At 39.7% G+C, this 20993-nt stretch overlaps 1 protein-coding gene across 2 annotated transcripts in view; it reads left to right on the forward strand.

The window, feature by feature from the left end:
• The first annotated feature begins 2582 nt into the window (after positions 1-2582).
• Positions 2583-20993, forward strand: part of ASTN1 (astrotactin 1) — a 388929-nt gene continuing 370518 nt past the window's right edge. For both annotated transcript variants that reach the window (XM_064276603.1, XM_003410879.4), the window contains exon 1: positions 2583-2865. In XM_064276603.1, coding sequence (XP_064132673.1) covers positions 2583-2865 — 283 coding nt within the window. The remainder of the gene's footprint in view (positions 2866-20993) is intronic.

Below are 20993 nucleotides of genomic sequence, written 5' to 3' on the forward strand. Positions count from 1 at the left end.
ACTTAGCCTAATGCCCAGCATATGGTAAGTACTCAAGTGTTTGCTCAATGAATTACAGTGATCCATAAAGTCGAAGTTTTACCCATTGGGTGCGTCAGGGTATACCATAATTGTGTAGTAGAAAGAGCATAATACTCTACCCCTTCTTAGCAGACTGACCCTGGGCAAATCACCTCATTATATTTCATTGGCCTCAATTTCCTCATTTGTTAAATGAGAGATTGAATCTAATAGATGGTCTGGTAGGTTCTTGCCATTCCTAACATTCTAGGACTAAGCACGACTTCCTGGCATCCACTCTAATTATTCAACTGCAAATAACCTCATCTTTTTTTGTTATTATTTTTTTCATGCTAGGGAGACCAGGAAAAGGTATCATTAGGTCTTTGCCTCCCTGAGCACTAACTTGGGGAGCAACGAAGATGAAGATGAATTTTAGAAAGGTCATTAGTTGATATGTGTTTTTTTGCAGTAATTCGTAATGTTACATATGGTAATATACATCTGCATTAATTCTCAAGAGTTAGGTTTAAAAACTTACCTTGGAATAAAAAACTCAACTTGGAATGAAGTTTCTGTGTGTGTGTGTGGGTGGGTGTACGTGTGATAAATAGATCTCTCACCCCTTAAACATGACCTTAAATATGGCCCATTTTTTCTATTTCCATTCATCTGATAGAGTCACCTTATAAAATAATATGGCAAATGCCTTTTTTTTTTTCTTTTAAAGGACATGCATTCACATATGCCAATAAATTGACAGCAGGTAGACTAAGAATGAACTAGGGGTCCTCTTTGAAAAGGGTGATGCATTAAATTTCTAGAGGCAGGAACTATGTATAACACAGTCTTTATAAACAAACAAACAAAAAAACAAACCCATTGCCATCAAGTTGATTCCGACTTATAGTTACCCTGTAAGACAGGGTAGAATTGCCCCATAGGGTTTCCAAAGAGCGGCTGGTGCATTCGAACTCCAGACTTTTTGGTTGGTTAGTAGCTGAGCTCTTACATCTAGTATTTGAATCAGCATTGAATAAATGATCTTGGTGGGGTACAATTTCGAAATGAGTTACTGGCTACCATGTGAGAGAAATCTCAGTTAAATATCAGATTCCAGCACACACAAACATCACCTTCCTATCACTGTTTATTACACACCGCCATCATTTTTAAAAAGCAAGACTGCCCAGCACTAATGGAAACTCATCTCATATGGGGTTTTTTGTTGTTGTTATTCCTCAGAATAATTAAACAGTGAGCTAAATATTTACCCTGTTCTACTCTTGATTTTTTTTTTTTTTTACTCTTGATTTGGCTGGATTGACTTTGCACATCCCAGGACATTCTTTAATCCTTTCCCATTTGTCAAGGCTGCTTAGAAACTTTAGCCTTTTTCTCCCATTTCCTCTCAGCTGTTCTATTTTCTGAAATCTCCAAAATTGAAGGCTCGACATTTCTTCAAGCTAACTCTACTTTTTTCTATCAAGAATAGCACCCTCAAATGATCTTTTTATTCCTTACTGTGGATAATGGGACACCTTGGTGGCAATGGTTAAGCTCTCAGCTGCTAACCGAAAGGTTGTGGGTTCAAATCCAGAGCCAGCTCTACTGGAGAAAGATGTGGCAGTCTGCTTCGGTAAAGATTTACAGCTTTGGAAACCCTATGAGTCAGTTCTGTTCTGTCCTATAGGGTCACTCTGAGTTGGAATTCGTCTCAAGGGTAATGGGTTTTTGGTTTTGGTAGATAATAACATTTGTGATAGAAATGAGATGAAAAGGCAGAGAAGAGTTGCAAATGTTCTGGACTCCTGTTTAGCTGTATGTAGCATTGTTTTGCTTCTCTATCTATATACCAAATATTTTCTTCAACTATTTTGCAAAGTTATTGCTGAGCAAAAATGAACACATGCATGTGCATTTATCTCAACACCCGCTCTCCAATGCTCAAATCCAACTAAGTAGTGGGTAAAAGACAAGAGGAGGGCCAGCTACAAACACAGCACAGTCTTGGCATCCAAAAAGTCACCCGGGGCGGAGGGCGGATTTGCATCCAGAGAGATCTCCTCCACCCACACCTTCTCTGAGGAAGCGCCCTTTAAGGTGTGTGCTTGTGTGCCCTTCCCAAATCATATGGATGGTGATGCCCGAGGGAAGATTTTGCATTGCAAAGACTGATTTAAAAAAAATACTGTTCAGGCAGTTAATGGCCAAGAGCGTGCTCTTGCTGGAGGATGCAAAGGAGGAGAAAGGCAGCAGCACCCGCGCCAGATGGGGGCTGACCTGATTCCCTAGAATCCTTAGCCCCCTTCCTCCTTTCTCCCGACGTCCTTCCTTCACTTTTTTCCAGATAAGCAGCTCTGGGAAACAAAGAGCCCGGCTCTCCCGGCTTCAGAGCTTAAGCCCAGCACACAGCGAGCGGCATCGCAGCCCGGGGACCAGGCTCTCCCGGCTCCACATCCCCTCCCCACCTTCCCCCGCCTCCCGCGCTCGCTCGCTCGCTCGCTCGCTCGCTCGCTCCCTCCCCGCTCGCTTCCTGCCCCACCGCCGCTGCGCTGGGAGGAAGGCGGCCGGGGCTCAAGATGGCTTTAGCCCGGCTCTGCGCCCTGCTCGCCTGCTGCTGGGGACCGGCGGCGGTGCTGGCCACGGCCGCTGGCGACGTGGATCCATCCAAAGAGCTGGAGTGCAAGCTCAAAAGCATCACGGTGTCGGCGCTCCCCTTCCTGCGTGAGAACGACCTGAGCATCATGCACAGCCCCTCGGCCTCCGAGCCCAAGCTTCTCTTCTCGGTGCGCAACGACTTCCCCGGAGAAATGGTCGTGGTGGACGACCTGGAGAACACGGAGCTGCCCTACTTCGTGCTGGGTGAGTCCCGGGGGAGGTCGAGGCGGCCGGAGGCGTTGGACCGGCGCCCCCACCCCCACTCAGGCTCGCTCCCTCTACACACCCACACGCCGGCGACCTCCCCTCCCCCACTCCTACCTCCCCGAATCCGCCCCACTCCCGGCTTCACACCCACTTGCAGGGTAGCGCCTCAGTGCACCTGACTTCTCCCCAAATCCAACCTGGATGCTGGGCCCCTGGCGTCTCCTCACCCGCCCTGCCCTAAAGGAACAGGTTGCACGCCTGGAGCCTCTCTGAAACCTTTCCCAGCCTTGACCTCCCGGCTTTGATTCAGGAGCATATCCACAGTGCACTTCTTGTCAGCTACTAGCTCAACTCCCGGAAGCCCCTCTCAACCTCTCTCTGGCCACATGCTCAGCTCTTTGCTTTACACCCCAGACACCCAGACCCCCCTACAGCATTTCCTGGGGCGGTAGAAACAGACATTCCCCTCATCACCTTGCCGGCTTGTACAGGCCAGATTGCACTGGCTAGGTCTCTGGTCTTCACTCACTGAGGACCTTTTATTTGTCCCCAGGTGACTGCCGCCTCTCTCTGGCCTCCATTCAGTGCACTCAAGTTCCCTTTACCCCTGGTTTCCATGCTGGGATGTCCTACCTCCACTCCGAAATGTGACCAAATGTAACCACCTCTTCATTTAACCACCTCAGTGTCTCCCTATCACATCACAATCCCGTGGATGAAGAAATCATCCAAATGTAGTGTTAATATTCCTATCTTCTTTGTTCCCAGTGCTGCCTGAGATAAGCACAGGCATTCCTGCATACAGAGTGACCTCCCTGGGCCAGAGGCTCTTCCTTTGTGTTTTGTTTTTGCTTTATTATTGTTATTAAATCTCTCTTTCTCGGTGCCCCATTTTCATTTTCTTAGGCCACAAAACTCCTTCAGGTACTGGAACCCCCATATCAGCTCGAATCCATCTGCCTTTTTCACTACCAAGCTGCAAAGATATTGTGATCCTGTTCTGGCACCTTGCGAAGCACCACAAGTTCATGTGACTTAGTTAACCAGAATTTCTCCCACTTCTCCATGTCCATATGCAGCTCTCACCCTGCTGTGCACACCCACCATGCAGCCCTTTCTTTAATGATGCATTATTCTTATTTTGCCCGGGAGACAGTTCAAAGGTAACCACAGTAAACGTCCAGGAGGTCCTTCCATCTACTTAATGTCCTACCAACTAGAGCTCACTTTGCAAGAACATGGCTTCCTGATGGCCATAGGTAGGTTAGAGCCACAAGTGACATGCTAGCACATCCCTCTCGCTATTTCTGCACAAGAGATAGCTGGCTATGCAGTGAAACCATTAGAAAGTGAGCAAGTAAAACCCCAATCCCCAAACCCTATGGAAAAGCAATTTCCCAAAATTGCCTGGTCTTTTGAAAAGTTGATTTCCAGTTCTGGTGGCACGCTCAGTGAAACCTATTAAGTCCAGCCTACACTCTTTGATGGGATTATTTATCTTTGCATTAATAAAACAATAACAAAATAAAAACTGGAGGCTGGCTGGAAAAGGGAACATTGTGGATATGCTGCTCATTAAAATGTAGGAATTGCTGGGTTATTCAGTATACTAATTTTGTGTCTAAGTCATACTGATGTAAGAGTACAATCTGTTCATCAGAGTATATAGGAATGGGTACAGGAAATTATGTATTTCTAAAGAGCCAGAGCCTATTATGGGCTCCACATGCAGTGGTTGCTGTGTGTGAAGAGGGTCATGTCTGTTATATTAAAACAAAAGGAGGTTAGGTTTGTACGTATTCAAAGTTCTGCCTTTTTGTAGAATCCCAAAGCCAGGGCCTAAAGCCATAATGTGCTGACTAGGATCAAATGTGCACAGCAAAAACCCAGATGTTAAAAAATGGGTTTTCTGCACCTCTATGCAAAGTTGCCCATTGCAGCTCCCTATTGGGGTTGCTATGGTAACCTGCTGCAACTTGGCATTCATACACGGGCAGACATACTCTCTTGCTTCAAGGCCAGATACGTTTTATGGTAAATATATTGATTATCTCCCCTGCAATCCCCCCCACCACACACACACTTTAGGTAGCAGGTGACAGTATATATTCAGAACCTGTCACTAATGAATCTCAACTAGGGTGGTGGAGCAGAACTGGGCAGAAAGGGAGAGGAGTCCAAGTTCATGAAGGACAGACTCAAGTGTAGTTGCTTTTGTGAAGTTAACTTTTGTGGTCCTGGATGCTTCACTCATGGCCAGTAGTAAGGGCTGTGCCTTACTTTGGTTTAGAGCTTTCCTTGCTCTGTCTCTGGAACCTAGTTTGCTTAATCCAACCCCTGGAGGAGTCTGAATCAGCCAGTCCTGGGGATTTATTGAACATTTACTGCTCAGCACTCTTAGGCACTATTACCAGTACCAGTTGCCATGGCATCGATTCCAACCCTTGGCCACTCCGCGCATGTCAGAGCAGAACTGTACTCCACAGAGTTTCCAATGGATGATTTTTCAGAAATAGATTGTCAGGCCTTTCTTCAGAGATACCTCTGGGTGTGCTCAAACCTTCTGATTAGCAGCCGAGTGTGTTAACCGTTTGCGCCACCTGGGAAACATGAAAAATAAATAAAGACTCCCACTCTCATGTGCCCCCTAGTCAATGGAAGCACAGACTATGATACCTGTGAGAGCTGTAAATAATTGTATCTGATTATATGGTATGGGTGTTAAGGGGTATAGGAATGCTGAGGAAGGGATGTGCTTACATGATAAGAGGAGGCTCCATGGAAGACAGTGACCAGGACCTTGGCCAAAATCACATTGTGTCACTCACTTGAGTGGCAAAAAATTGAAGGAAAAAAAAAGTTTTGACTCCCTTTTGCCTCCAGGGTCAAGTGCTCTTACTTCAGTGAGGCAAACATTGGTCTCCTCATTCTGACTTAAGCCAACTTCTCCCAGCTGTTCCCCTTCCAAGGAGTCACACTGTACTCACCACTTCCCAAACCTACTATGGCCTTTCAGGACTCTATGAGGACTTCCCACATGTGATTCCCTCTGCCTAGAATGCTTTTCCTTCCTTTTCCACTTAGTGGTTGTCCATTCTTGCTTCTAAACCCTGCATACATGTCATCCCTCCCCTCTCAAGGCAGTCTGAGTCCATTCTATTCCTGGGTACTCTGGATGAATTAAAAACAAAACAAAGCGCAAATGAATGAAATTAAAGGTAGAGTAGATTTGCCTTGACTTAGCAAGGGTGAAGACATTGGAGGTCATGGAAAAAAGATAAGGAAAGGCCCAGTGGTTGGAGTGAATATGAGAATGGTATGGGTATGGTACAGAGATCAGCCTGACTAGGGTAAAGACTTGTGTGAAAATAGAGAGACCATGCCTGGCTCTGGGGAGTGGGGCATGGCTCTCTATTTAAAAGCCAAGCACAGGAAGGGTAATGTGACAGAGAAAGCAGAGAGGAGTAGGTCCTAGAGGCTATCTCTACCGTCAGCTTTGACAATTTTCCTTGTAGGATAATCCCCTGGGAAGCGGGGGCATCTCCTGTTCTCTGAGGCAGGGTTTGCAAACTACTGGCACAAGGGCCTATTGTGACTCTAATTGTGTTTTTATTTTTTGGCTACACATATTTTTAAAATATTTTGAATTTAAATATTTTCAGTCAGGGCATGCCATCTCTAGATTGCTCATGGCCCACCAATACCCGTTGTATTATATATCCTCTTTTTGGTATTTATTTGGCAACTGTAATCCAGGTAATCTAAACCCTGGCTTTCAGAAGTGTTGTAAAACTCTCTAAATTATTGCAAACCAGCTGTAATTCCTAATTTAACATATTTAGATACATAAGCCTTATAAACCTCTTAGAAGAATATGAAAGGCTTGGCCAAAAGAGCCAACTAAAATTTCTTATCTCAACTAAAGTTTCGTATCTCAGCTTTCAAAACAGTAGCCATTCCTGCTTTGGAGAATATTTGCTTTTGAGGTGAGGGGTTACCCTGAAGTGTGGCTTCCAGGTTTTCTGTGCTGTGAATTGAGTATCATCATCAGTCCCAGCTATTTCAGACCCAATTATTGAGCTTTTACGCGTGTGAACCTTGATGAAGAAAGCTGTTGCTCTTGGGCCTTAGAGTTTTGCTTTAGCTGCCATGGGCTTTTGATTGAAGAGTGTGTTCCTGAAGATAAATCAATCAGCTTTGCAGAGATGTAGTGAGTTCCCACATGCAAAGGGCTGTTTAGAGTATTCTGGAGGCCAGTGTGGTGGTTAAAAGAACAGGCTTTGGAGACAGATTGGGTGCCAACTTCTGGCTCTCTACTTATTCCTGCAGTGGCGAAAAATGAGGATTAGAGAGGTAGAGTAACTTACTCAGGGTCACAGAGCTAGCAATTGATGGATCCACCATTTGAACTCAGGTTTTTATGTACCTTAAAATTCTTCAAAATCTCTTATTTTTCATGGTTGGATAAAAGGAGCCCTGACTCAACAGCAGCGGTTTTTTTTTGGCAATAGTTACAACAGGAAAAGCACACTCAACTAGTTTGTATAGTTGCTGCTCAGTTGGCTCTGACTCATGGCGACCTTCTGTATAACAGAATGAAATGTTACCTGGTTCTGTGCCAAATACCTCTTGAATATCTTTGCTTGTCAAATGATTTCTCACACAAGCCTTAATGCAGAAAAGGGTGACCTTCACTGAGAAGTATTTAGCTATGTAAGAATACTTACCTAAGCGGCATTTGGCAATTCTTATTTCATTCATAATTTCCTGGTTTGGAGGGCCATGTTTCTGTGTTCCTGCAGTATCTTATAGCTCCCACACTAATGGAGAACAAGGCATGATACATGGAGATGAAGATAACATGTCTAGTGCTCTTGTGAGAAGGGCCCTACCGAAATGCAAATTGGGAATCCTGGAGAGAACCTCCACTGTTAAATGGAGCTATCTAGAAGATGCTCTTGTTTTTAGCTCCAGTGTCCAAGATCTCTAAGCTTTGTATTAGGTGGTCTTGTGCTCAGAATCCACTGACAGAGCCCCCAGTTGGGGCTTCTAAAGCAGTAATTACTGAACTTTTCAATTGGCTTCAAAATGTAATTTTGAGCATAATTTTCTATGTAAGGGTGAGCTTTGGCCTTGCTGGAAGCAATTCAGATATTCACATAGCCCTAACTTCTTTTCACCTATCTCTCCATCTCCCCATTTGACAAGAAACTATAAAATTTTTAGTTTCTTTTCCTTCCATTCGCTTTCATATACGATGAGCTGCCTAGGTTAACAGTAAACAAATTTGTATAGAGTGGCAGCCTAATCCAGAGCATAGTAAGATAAGTGGTAGCAATCTTAAGGTAGGGTCTTCAGCAGTTTTATGTAACTCGTACTAGTAGAATATACTAATTTATAGTTAGTATTGAGTGAGTTGTTATTTACTATTTCCCTACAGAAATGTAGATTTTTACATCAAAGGAATTTTGAATGCAAGAGTGATGAACTTTACAGTACTTAAATGTTCCCCTAGATATACGGGTATGGTTTCAATTCAAGTCATTGGAGTTTTTGAAGGAAAAATAAAATACAAATTTAATTTCTTTATTTATCGTTGGAGGACAGATTGAGGTCTTGTTTTTTGGAGCTTGTGGGTGTGTGTATGTATAATTTCTTTTCTTTAGGAATATGATTAAACCTAAAAGGCTAGTAGTTTCTCAGATTAAGGCCAGTTTATAAAAACAGAAGTTGGCACCTCGTCATCAGGGACATGCCAAGTCTTTATTTCTTCACTTTTACACAAAGTTCAAATATATGTACACAGATGGCAGGAAAAGCTCTGTTTTGAGCAAGTTAATCTCACAGAATAAGTTAAAGCCTTTGGTAGCTTTAATGTAGTGAATTTGGCATCCGTCACCATTTTGTATTAGAAATATGAAATAGTCAATATTTTAGTTTTTAATTGCATACAATTTAAAACTTTGAGAAACACCCAAAGTACATCTACCGATCTCTAGGTTTCAAAGGAGCACAATTTGAAAAAATTTAATTTTTTTGCTGGTAGTCTAAATTGCCATGACTCCTTTTGTAAAACAACTTGGTATTATATAATGAAGCTGAAAATGTGTAGACCTTACGGCCCAGCAGTTCCACTCCTAGGCATTTATTAGACAGGAGTTCTTACATGGATACACATGAATATTTGTGGCAGCATCGTTGGTAATAGCAACCAGGTGGTAACTCAATGTCCGTTAACAGGAGACTAGAAGTATACAATGTACTCCATTCATCTTAGCCATGAAAATAAATGAGTTAAAGCAAAGTATGCCAAAATGCGTAAATCTTACAAATGTAATGCTATCTGAAAATAAACAGCTAGCAGAAAATAAATATAGTACAGTTCCATTTGTATAAAATTCAAAATAACGTATTGTTTAAGGGTACCTACAGATGTGGTAAAATTTTTGTGAAAAGCCAGGAGACAACACAAAAACAAAGAACCTCTGGTGAGAAGGCAAGACAGTGGAAATAGGAGGGGAATAAAAGGAGCTTCGAAGATTCTGGCAGTATTTGAATTGTTTGTTTTTCTTCCTTTTTTTTAAGCCTAATTTATTGAGAACAGTTTTAGATTTACAGAAGAATTGCAAAGATAGTACAGAGAGTTCCCTTATACCCCAGTTTCTCCTATTATTAACATCTTACAGTAGGATGATACATTTATAGTTGTGTCATAATTAAAGAACTGATATGGATACATTATTATTAATTAAAGCCCATACTTTATTCACATTTCCTTAGTTTTTACATGATGTCCAGGTTCTGTTCCAGTATTCTAGAATACCACATTACGTTTAACCATCACGTCTCCTTTGGCACCTCTTAGCTGTGACAGTTTCTCAGACATTCCTTGTTTTGATGACTTCGACAGTTTAAGAAATACTGGTCAGGTATTTAGTAGAATATCCCTCACTTGGGGTTCATCTGATATTTTCCTCATGTTTAGACTGAGGTTATGGATTTTGTGGAGAAAGACCACAGAATAAAAGTGCCATTTCCCCCATCATATCATATCAAGTGTACATGCTATCAACATGACTTACCACTGTTGATGTTGACCTTGATCACCTGGCTGAGGTAGTCTTTGTCAGGTTTCTCCACTGCAAAGTTACTCTCCCCGCCCCCTTTCCATTTTGTACTTTTTGTAGCCCATACTTAAGGAGTGGGGAGTTACCGCTTCCCCCATTGAGGGTGGAATATCTACATAAATTACATTGAATTCTTCCACACGGGAAAATTGTCTCTTTTCTCCCATTTATTTATTTACTCAATCATTTATTTATATCAGTATGGACTCATGGATTTTTTTTTTTTAATATACTTTGGGTTATAATCCAATCATACTTTATTGATTTTGTTTTTTGCTCAAATTGTTCTAGTTTTGGTCATTGGGAGCTCTTTTTAGTTGTCTTCTGTGCCCCTTTGACATTCCTATTAACGAAGGTTTATGTTTTTGAGCACTTCTTACTTTCTGTTATTTGATGTTCCAGGGTCATCTTGTATATTTGCTGCCCCAATCCTAGAATAAACAGTTTCCCCAAGAAACCATGATTACTTTTATTGGAGAATGGTATTAGAGACCAAGATCTAGTTAATAGGTATGCTTGTTGCTACTGGGGGTTGTTGCTTCTAGGCCCTCTCAGCTGACAGAGCAAGAAAATATATGCGCCTATACTAGCTCATGTATATATACATATCTATAACCATCTGTATCTGCATAAGGTGAACATGAATTCATACTTGTCATGGATTGAATTATGTCCCCCAAAAAATGTGTTTATCAACTTGATTAGGCCATGATTCCCAGTAGTCTATGGTTGTCCTCCATTTTGTGATTGTAGTTTTATGTTAAAGAGGATTAGGGTGGGATTGTAAAACACAATTACCCAGGTCTCATCCCTGATCCAATGTAAAAGAGTTTCCCTGGGGTGTGGCCTGCCCCACCTTTATCTCTCAAGAAGTAAAAGGAAAGGGAAGCAAGCAGAGAGTTTGGGGCCTCATATCACCAAGAAAGCAGCACCAGGAGCAGAGCGCGTCCTTTGGACCCAGGGTCCCTGCGCCTGAGAAGCTCCTTGACCAGGGGAAGACTGATGACAAAGAATCTTCCTCCAGAACCGACAGAGAGCAAGCCTTCCCCTGGAGCTGACACCCTGAATTTGGACTTGTAACCTATTAAAACTGTGAGAGAATAAATTTCTCTTTGTTAAAGCCACTGACTTGTGGTATTTCTGTTATAGCAGCACAGGATAACTAAGGCAATACTGATGTCTCTGGTTTAAATCCATTACCACATGGATCATTCTAATCTTTTTTCCTTGCTTATCTGTAAACTCCACCTCTAACAGTAAGAAACCTGACTCCCACCGTCTGCCATACATTTATTTAATTGTTCAGTTTCAGTATACACGTATAGCAGTATGAGAGTTTTTAACCCAGATCCCTCTGGGGAGCAACTTTATCAATTAGAATACAGTGCTTATGTACAGTTTCTTTTGCCTTCAGTCTATAGCCTCCATTCATTTCCAGAGTTACTTAGGTTAGCATCTTTTCCCCCCATCCCCTATAATGAAGTTATATGATACATTTATGACACACTTAGAGTGTTGTGTCACGTTCTGCATTCTATCCTGGAATCCTCCAGTCTCTTAGATTGTTAAAAAAATTTACGCATGTTAAGATTTGTACTTTGTGTTGTAAAGTTCTATGAGTTTTGACAACTATATAGTATCATATATCCACACTTAAAGTATCACACAGAATAGTTTCACTGCCCTAAAAAAATCATTTGGACTTCACCAACTCAACACTCCCTCCTTCACCTGAGCTCCTGGAAACCACTGATCTTTTTATCATCTCTTTAGGTTTGTCTTTTCCAGAAAGTCATTTAATTGGAATCACATGGTATTTAGACTTTTCAGACTGACTTCTTTCACTTAGCTTTAAGCATTTAAGATTCATCCATGTCTTTTCTTTTCAGGTGTAAAAGCTCATTTCTTTTTATTGCAGAATAGTATTCCATTATATGGATATATCACAGTTTATCCATTCATCTGTTCACCTAGTGCAGGACATCTTGGTTGCTTCTAATTTTAGGCAGTTATGAAAAAAGCTGGTATAAACATTCACGTACAGGTTTTGTGTGATTTTTATTTATGTATGTATTCATTCATTCATTTATTGTAATCTCAATGCAGGTATTTGAGCTAATCATTATCCCTCAATTCACAACACATATGTCTATAAAAACCCTCCTTCTAGTGATTCATTTATTTGCCTGTTTGTTCCCACCCACCGTCCTCCATGGGCAAATATTCTAATTTGCTTGATGTTTATCTTTTTTTAATGTATGTGTTCTTGCAAAATGTGAATAATTATCTTGTGTTGATGTGTTTTTAAGTAAATGTTGATGTGATATGATGTAACTCTGATTCTTACTCTTTTCACTCGCCACTAAATTTTGAAGATCTATGTATGTTACTATATGTGAATAGAGCCCAGCATTGTCCAATAGAGCTTTCTATGATAAAGATAATGTTCTATACCTGCCTTGTCCAATATGGTAGCCACTAGCCACATGTGGCTCTTGAGTACTTGATATGTGACAAGTATAATCAAGGAACTGAATTTTTATTTTTTCATTTGAATTAGTTATACTTAAGTAACCTCATGTGGCAGTTGTTGTTGTTGTTAGGTACTGTCGAGTTGGTTTGGACTTATAGTCACCCTATGCACAACAGACCGAAACACTGCCCAATCCTGTGCCATCCTTACAATTGTTGCTGTGCAGGAGCTCATTGTTGCAGCCACCATGTCAATCCATCTTGTTGAGGGTCTTCCTCTTTTTTGATGATCCTCTACTTTATCAAGCATGATGTCCTTCTCCAGGGACTGATCCACCCTGACAACATGTCCAAAGTATGTGAGAGGTGAATCTCACCATCCTTGCTTCTAAGGAACATTCTGGTTGTATTTCTTCCAAGACAGATTTGTTCATTCCTTTGGCAGACCGTGGAATATTCAGTATTCTTTGCTAACACCACAGTTCAAAAGTGTCAGTTCTTCTTTTGCCTTCCTATTCATTGTCCAACTTTCTTATGCAAAAGCTGTGGCTGCTTGTGGCTAGTGGCTACCATATTGAACAGTGCATATATAGAACATTTCCATCATTGCAGAAAGGTTTATTGGACAATGTAGGCCTAACCCATTGATTTTGACCACTGCAGAATACTCCGTGCTGGACATTCACCACATTTCATTGATCTTTTCCTCTACGCTGGACACCCAGGCTGCCTCTAGCTCCCCATCGGTATAAATAATGCTGCAATTCTCATATTTGTACATGTATCCTCAAGGGTCTTTGTGAAGATTTCTCTGGGATGTATTAGCAGGAGCAGAATTGCTAGTTCATGAGGACTATGGGTACTTTATTTGACTAAATACTTTCAAATTGTGCTCAGAATCCCTGTATCAGTCTGCACTATCATCAGCAGTGTTTGAGATTTTATTATCCCCACATCCCTACCAACACTTGGCATTATTGAGCATTCTAATATTTATCAGTGCACCAAGTATGATGTGATATTTCATTGCCATTCCACTTTTCTTTTTTAGGAGTCCTTTAGGTACTACAGAGATCATCCCTTTGACTGTTCAAAATGAGATGCAAAAAAAAAAACTTCCTTGATTGTTGTATTATGGTGTTTTTTGTTTGCTTTTTGGTTTTCCAGAAACTTTTGAATTTTATGTAATTGACATTAGTAATCATTTCTTTTCGGCTTTATGATTATAAAATGGTTCACCAATTTTTCTTCCAATACTCTAATGGTTTTATTGTTTACATTTAAATATCCAATACATTTTGAATTTATTTTGATATACAGTATGAGATATGACTTATGTAGGTATACTGTATGAAGTACCAACTTTAGCTCTGTAGCTACCGATTCAGATGTCTCAATGTCATTTGTTGAATAGTTGATGATTTTCTCCTCTGATTTGAGATGTCGCCTTTATTGTATACTGAATTTCTTAATACATTCAGGTCTGTTTCTAAACTTCTGTCCTATCGTTGTGTCTGCCTATTCTCATGCCAATGCTGTATTGTTTATTCATTGAAACTTTGTAGTTAATTTAATATCTTGTGGGGCTAGTCATCCTTGGCTGCTATTCTTTTTCACAATTCTAGTCATTTTTTTTTTTACATGCACTTTCAACTTAGCATGTCTAATTCTAAAAACAGCAAGAATAACAAAAAATAGTGGCATTTTTGTTGAAAATCATCTTAAATTTTTAAATTAACAAAGGAAGAATTAAGATCTTTATGATGTTGATTTTTTTGTTTAAGAACTTGGCATGTTTGTATTTGTCTAAGTCTTCTTGTCTGCCCTTTAGTGTTTTAACATTTTTTTCCCCTTCATATAATTCTTTCGTATTTCTTGTAATATTTACTCCTAGAGTTTTTATCTTTTTTGAGCTTTTGTAAAAAGAATATTTTCTTTTTTAAAAAATACATTTTAAATAGTTACACTTTGTGTGCATGAAAGTTATTGATGTCTCTGTTAATTTTTAACACTTACTTCCTTACTTTTTTTTACTTCCTTACTGAATTCTCTATCATAGAGTATCAGTTGATTCTCTTGGATATTTTAGGCGTATAGACATAATATGCAAATAGTGATAACTTTCACTCCTTTAATTTGTATACCTCTAATTTATTTCTCTTTTCAAATTACGCTGGCTAGTAACTTCAATACAATGTCAATTAAAAATGTAATAATGTGCATTCATGCTTTCTTCCTAAGTTTAGTGGTAATAGCACTGCTGCCTTGTCCTTAATTATGATACTAGCTTTTGGTTTAAGATGGATAAAAATTATCATGTTAAGGAAGAATTGAATTTTTTTTACCTTATCAAGAATGGTTGTTGAGTTTTTAAAATATACCTTTTCAGCTTCTGTAAAGAAAATCATCTCATTTTTCTCCTTAGATTTATTAAAAGGATGCATTATATAAATAGATTTCCTAATATTGAGCCGTCCTTGCATTCCTGGAGTAATCCTTGCTTGGTCATATGAATTATTCATTTGATATACTATTGGATTCTGTTTGCTAAACAGGCTGTTCCCTGGAAAGGCACATGGACACAGACTGGCTATTTTATTGAAAAGTTCCCTCTGCACAGTTTTTTAGAGTGGTCCCTAAGTACATGGGAGAGGTAGCCATTCCCTTTGTTCTTCACTGCTGCCTCTGTGCCAGGTGTTCTTAGGCTCAGCACCATGCGTGGGCTCCAGGGGCCATTGAGTGTAAAACTTTAATGTAAGTGCAGTTTCCTGGAAAAAAGGATTTGTAGCTTAAATCAGATTTTTAAAGGGATTCCATAAGTCGTATAGAGGTGAACATTTTGGAACAAAGAGACTTAAAGAAGAGAAGCTTATTCTCCCTCAGGCAGAATAAGGTAAAATAAGGATAATTCTGAGGTGAGTGGTTCAGTTCATTGGGGCAGCTGCTCCACTCCATGCAGTTGTTCAGAGATCCAGGATGCTTCCATCTTGTTACATTGCCACTCCCCATGCCATTATCCACTTCTTCTTTTTTTATTGTGCATTAGGTGAAAGTTCACAGAGAAAATTAGAATCCTATTCGATAGTTTGTACAAGAAGTGTTTCATGGCCTTGGCTTCATTACCCACAATATGTCGGCACTCTCCCCGTTTCCACCCTGGGTTTCCCAGTTCCTTTTGCTCTAATTTTCTATCCCTTCCTGCCTTCTCCTCTTTGGTTTTGGGCAAATATTGTCCTTTTAGTCTCTTATAATTGGTTGTTCTAAGGAGCATGTTCCTCTCGGGTGTTATTTTTTATTTTATGGGCTTGTCTATTGTTTGGCTTGTCTATTGTTTGGATTCACAATCAACACACAAGGAGGCAGCAGTCAGGAAATCAAAAGGCGCGTTGCACTGGGCAAATCTGCTGCAAAAGGACCTCTTTAAAGTGTTGAAAAGCAAAGATGTCATCTTGAAGACTAAGGTGCGCCTGACCCAAGCCGTGGCATTTACAATCACATCATATGTATGCAAAGCTGGACAGTGAATAAGGAAAACCAAAGAAGAATTGACGCCTTTGAATTATATTGGCGAAGAATATTGAATATACCATGGACTGCCAAAAGGACAAACAAATCTGTCTTGGAAGAAGTACAACTAGAATGCTCCTTAGAAGCAAGGATGGCGAGACTGTGTCTTACACACTTTGGACATGTTGTCAAGAGGGATCAGTCCCTGGAGAAGGACATCATGTGTGGTAAAGTAGAGGGTCAGCTAAAGAGAGGAAGACCCTCAACAAGATGGATTGACACAGTGGCTGCAACAATGGGCTCAAGCATAATGATTGTGAGCATTGGCTCACTATGAGTCAGAACCAACTGGACTGTACCTAACAACAACAACATTGTTTGGCTGGAAGGTGGTCTCCAGGAGCGGCTTCAGTTCCAGGTCAGAAGGGTGCTTAAGGGTAATAGTCTATGAGGTTGCTCCATTATCTGTCAGACCACTAAGCCTGATCTTTTTTGTGAATTTGATGTTTTCTTCTACATTTTTCTCCTGCTCTGTCTCGGACCCTCTGTTGTCATCCCAGTCAGAATGGTCAGTAGTGGTAGTTGTCATCCCAGTCAGAATGGTCAGTAGTGGTAGCTGGGCATAATCTAGTTCTTCTGGTCTCAGTGTTGTGTAGGCTGTAGCTCATGTGGTCCATTAGTCCTTTGGATGAATTGCTCCCTCGAGTCTTTGGTTTTTTTTTTTTTTTTTAATTCTCCTTTTTTACAGATTGGAAGAGACCAATAGCTGTATCTTAGATGGCTGCTTGCAAGCTTTAAAGACCCCAGATGCTACTCACCAAAGTAGAATGTAGAACACTGTCTTTAGGAACTATGTTGTACCAGTTGGCGTAGACATCCCCCAAGCCTGTGATCCTTTGCCTTTGAGCCTGGGAACTTCATCCTGTGGGGTGTTTAGATATATCTAAGAGGTTTCCCTGACTGTGCCAAATGTGTGCTCTATTGTCTATATCAATATGTGAGGAGCACCTACAATCATGTATTTAGAAATTTCTACCACCAGACCTATATCTGCCAGTGAGTATGCTACCTTATAGCCTCCCTCACTTCTTGGCATATCTATCTATGTATCCATTCATAAATTATTGTCTGTTAATACTATTGTTGCAGGATTGTCTAGAATATAGCAGTTACAGTAGTTCTTTATTCCTGCATTCCCCTCATTGTCCTCTCTTGCCTTGGTCGTGTTGTGCAGACTTCTCCCGTATTGTGTATTCCCTCGTGTATTAACATGTGTCTACTACCATGTGGTAATTTTCCCTTGCCCCCCCACCAACCCTTGTAACCATCAAAATTTTTTTTTTTCCTCTCCATAAACCTTTTGTTGTTACTTTATAATAGTGGTCTTATACAATATTTGTCCTTTTGCAAGTGACTTATTTCACTCAGCATAATGTCCTCCATATTCATCTATATTGTGAGAAATTTCACGGATTCATCATTACTGTCTATCATTATGTAGTATTGCATTGTGTGTATGTACCACAGTTTTTTAATCCATTCGTCTGTTGATGGACACTTAACTTGCTTCCACCTTCTTGCTATTGTGAATAATGCTGCAGCAAACATGGGTGTGCATATGTCTATTAGTGTCACAGCTCTTATTTTTTCGAGGTCTATCCTAGGGGTGGGATTGCTGGATCATGTGGTATTTCTATTTCTAGATTTTTGAGGAAGCACCATACTGTTTTCCATAGTGGTTATGTCATTTTACATTCTCACTAGCGTTGTATAAGAGTTCAAGTCTCCCTACAACCTCACCAACATTTATTATTATTTTTTTTTGTTAGTGCCAGTAATGTTGGGGTGAGATGATATCTCACTGTAGTTCTGATTTGCACCTCTCTAATTGCTAATGATCGTGAGCGTTTCTTCATATGTTTGTTAGCAGCCTGAATGTCTTCTTTGGTGAAATGTTTGTTCATATCCTTTGCCCATTTTTTATTGAATTATTTGTCTTTTTTTTTTGCTGTTGAGGTGTTGAAGTTTTCTATAAATTTTAAAGATTAGAACCTTGTATATGTCGTGGCCAAAATTTTTTGCCAATATGTAGGTTCTCTTTTTACTCTTTTGAAGAAGTCTTTTGTTGGGCGTGTTTAATTTTTAGGAGGTCCCATTCATGTAGTTCATCTTCTACGTGTGCCTTTTTAGTTATATTTGGCATTCTATTTATGCCATATATTAGGGCCTCTAGCATTGTCCCTATTTTTTCCTCCATGATCTTTATAGTTTTAGATTTTATATTTAGGTCTCTGATCCATATTGAGTTAGTATTTGTGTTTGGTGTGAGATATGGATCCCATTTCATTTTTCTACAGTTAGATATCAATTTTGCCAGCACAGTTTGTTGAAGAGACTGTCTCTTTCCCATTCAATAAAATTTGGTCCTTTGTCAAAGATCAGCTGACGATAGGTGGGTAAATTTAGGTCTCGGTTCTCAATTCTGTTCCTTTGGTCTGTGTGTCTGTCATTGTACCAGTAGCAGGCTGTTTTGACTACTGTGGCTGTGTAGTAGGTTCTGAGATCAGATACTGTGAGGTCTCCTACTGTGTTCTTCTTTTTTAATAAAGCTTTAATTATTTGGGGCCTCTTTCCCTTCCATATAAAGCTAGTGATTACTTCTTCCATTTTGTTGAAGAATGCTGTCGGGGTTTGGATTAGAATTGTATTATATTTCTATATCGCTTTTTTTTTTTTATTGGGTAGTATTGACATTTCCGCAATGTTAAGTCTTTCTATCCAAGAACGTGGTATGTTTTTCCATTTATGTAGGTCTTTTCTGGTTTCTTGCAATGGTGTTTCATAGTTTTCTTTGTATAAGTCTTTTACTTGGTTAGATTTATTCTAAAGTATTTTATCTTTTGGGGGGGCGTTGTAAATGATATTGTTTTCCTGGTTTCCTTTTCAAAGTTCTCTTGTCGATGTAGAGGAATCCTATTTTTGTATGTTGATCTTGTACCCTACCGCTTTGCTGAATCCTTCTATTAGTTCCAGTAGTTTTCTTGTGGAATCCTTAGGATTTTCTATGTATAGGGTCATTTCATCTGTGAATAGGGATAATTTTACTTCTTCCCTACCAGTTTGGATGCCTTTTATTTCCTTCCTTGCCTTATTGCTCTCTCTGGAACTTCCAATACAATGGTGAATAAGAGTGGTGATAAAGGGCATCCTTGTCTGGTTCCCATTCTCATGGGGAATACTTTCAGATTCTCTCTGTTGAGGATGATATTGGCTCTTGGTTTTGTATAAAGTCCCTTTATTATGCTGAGAAATTTCCCTTCTATTCCTATTTTGCTGAGAGTTTTTATCAGGAATGGGTATTGGACTTTATCAAATGCCTTTTCTGCGTCTATTGATATGATCATGTGATTCTTTTCCTTTGTTTCATTTATGCAGTGGATTGAGACGATTGATTGAGCCACCTTTGCATGCCTGGTATGAATTCCACTTAGTCATGATGTGTTATTAGTATTACTATTTTTGATATACTGTTGAATTCTGTTGGGTAGGATTTTAGTGAGAATTTTTGGGTCTATATTCGTGAGGGATATTTGTCTGTAGTTTTTTTTTTTAGTGATGTCTTTGCTTGGCTTTGGTATCAAGGTTATGCTTCCTTCTTAAAATGAATTTAGGAGTATTGATTCCTTTTCTATGTTCTGGAATAGTTTGAGTAGAATTGGTGTCAACTCTTCTCTGAATGTTTGGTAGCATACTCCAAACCGGGGACTGGGGTTTTTTTGTTGGAAAATTTTTTTTTTTATGACCTCTTCAATTTCTTCTTTTGTTATGGGTCTGTTCAGATTTTCTACCTCAGTTTGTGTTAGTTTAGGGTAGTGTGTTTCTAGAAATTTGTCCATTTCCTCTAAAACCCAAAACCCAGTGCCGTCGAGTCTATTCCGACTCATAGCAACCCTATAAGACAGAGTAGAACTGCCCCATAGAGTTTCCAAGGAGCGCCTGGCAGATTTGAACTGCTGACCCTTTGGTTAGCAGCCATAGCACTTAACCACTCTACCACCATTTCCTCTAGGCTTTCAAATTTGTAGGAGTACAGTTTTTATAGTATTCTGTTATGATCTTTTCTATCTCAGTTGGTTCTGTTGTAATGTCACCCATCTCAGTTTTTATTCAGGTTATTTGCATCTTCTCCTGTTTTTCTTTTGTAAATTTGGGCACTGATTTGTCAATTTTATTAATCCTTTAAAAAAAAAAAAAACAGCCTTTAGTCTTGTTGATTCTTTCTATTGTTTTTCTGTTCTCTGTTTCACTTATTTCTGCTCTAATTTATATTATTTTGTTTCTTCTTGCTTACCATGGAGTTCTTTTGCTGCCCTCTTTCTAATTGCTTGAGTTGTATGTAAGGTTAATGTTTTGATTTTTGCCCTTTCTTCTTTTTTGATGTGTGCATTTATTTCTATAAATTGACCTCCGGCACTGCTTTTGCTGTGTTGCAAAGGTTTTGGTATGTTGTGTTTTCGCTCTTGTTTGATTCTAGGAATTTTTAAATTTCATCTTTGATTTATTCCATTACCCAGTAGTTTTTAAGCAAGGTGTTATTTAGTTTCCATAGTATTAAGTTTATTTTCTTTGCTCTTCTTCTTATTGATTTCTAGTTTTACAGCATTATGATCAGAGAAGATACTTGGTATTATTTTGTTGTTTTTGAATTTGGGAGGCTTACTTTGGGTCTTAAAATATGGTCTGTTCTGGAGAATGATCCATGAGCATTAAACCAAAAAAACCAAACCCACTGCCGTCGAGTCGATTCCAACTCATATGAGCATTAGAGAAGAATATTTACTTTGCTGCTGTTGGGCGAAGTGTTCTGTATGTGTCTATGAGGTCAAGTTTGTTGACTGTGTTACTTAGATCTTCTGTGTCTTTGTTGAGTTCCTTTCTAGTTGTTTTGTCCTTCAGGGAGAGTGGTGTGTTACAGTCTTCTATTATTATTGTAGAAGTGTCTATTTACATTTTCAGTAC

Source organism: Loxodonta africana, chromosome 25, assembly GCF_030014295.1.
Source record: "Loxodonta africana isolate mLoxAfr1 chromosome 25, mLoxAfr1.hap2, whole genome shotgun sequence".
In the NCBI taxonomy this organism is placed as follows: domain Eukaryota; kingdom Metazoa; phylum Chordata; class Mammalia; order Proboscidea; family Elephantidae; genus Loxodonta; species Loxodonta africana.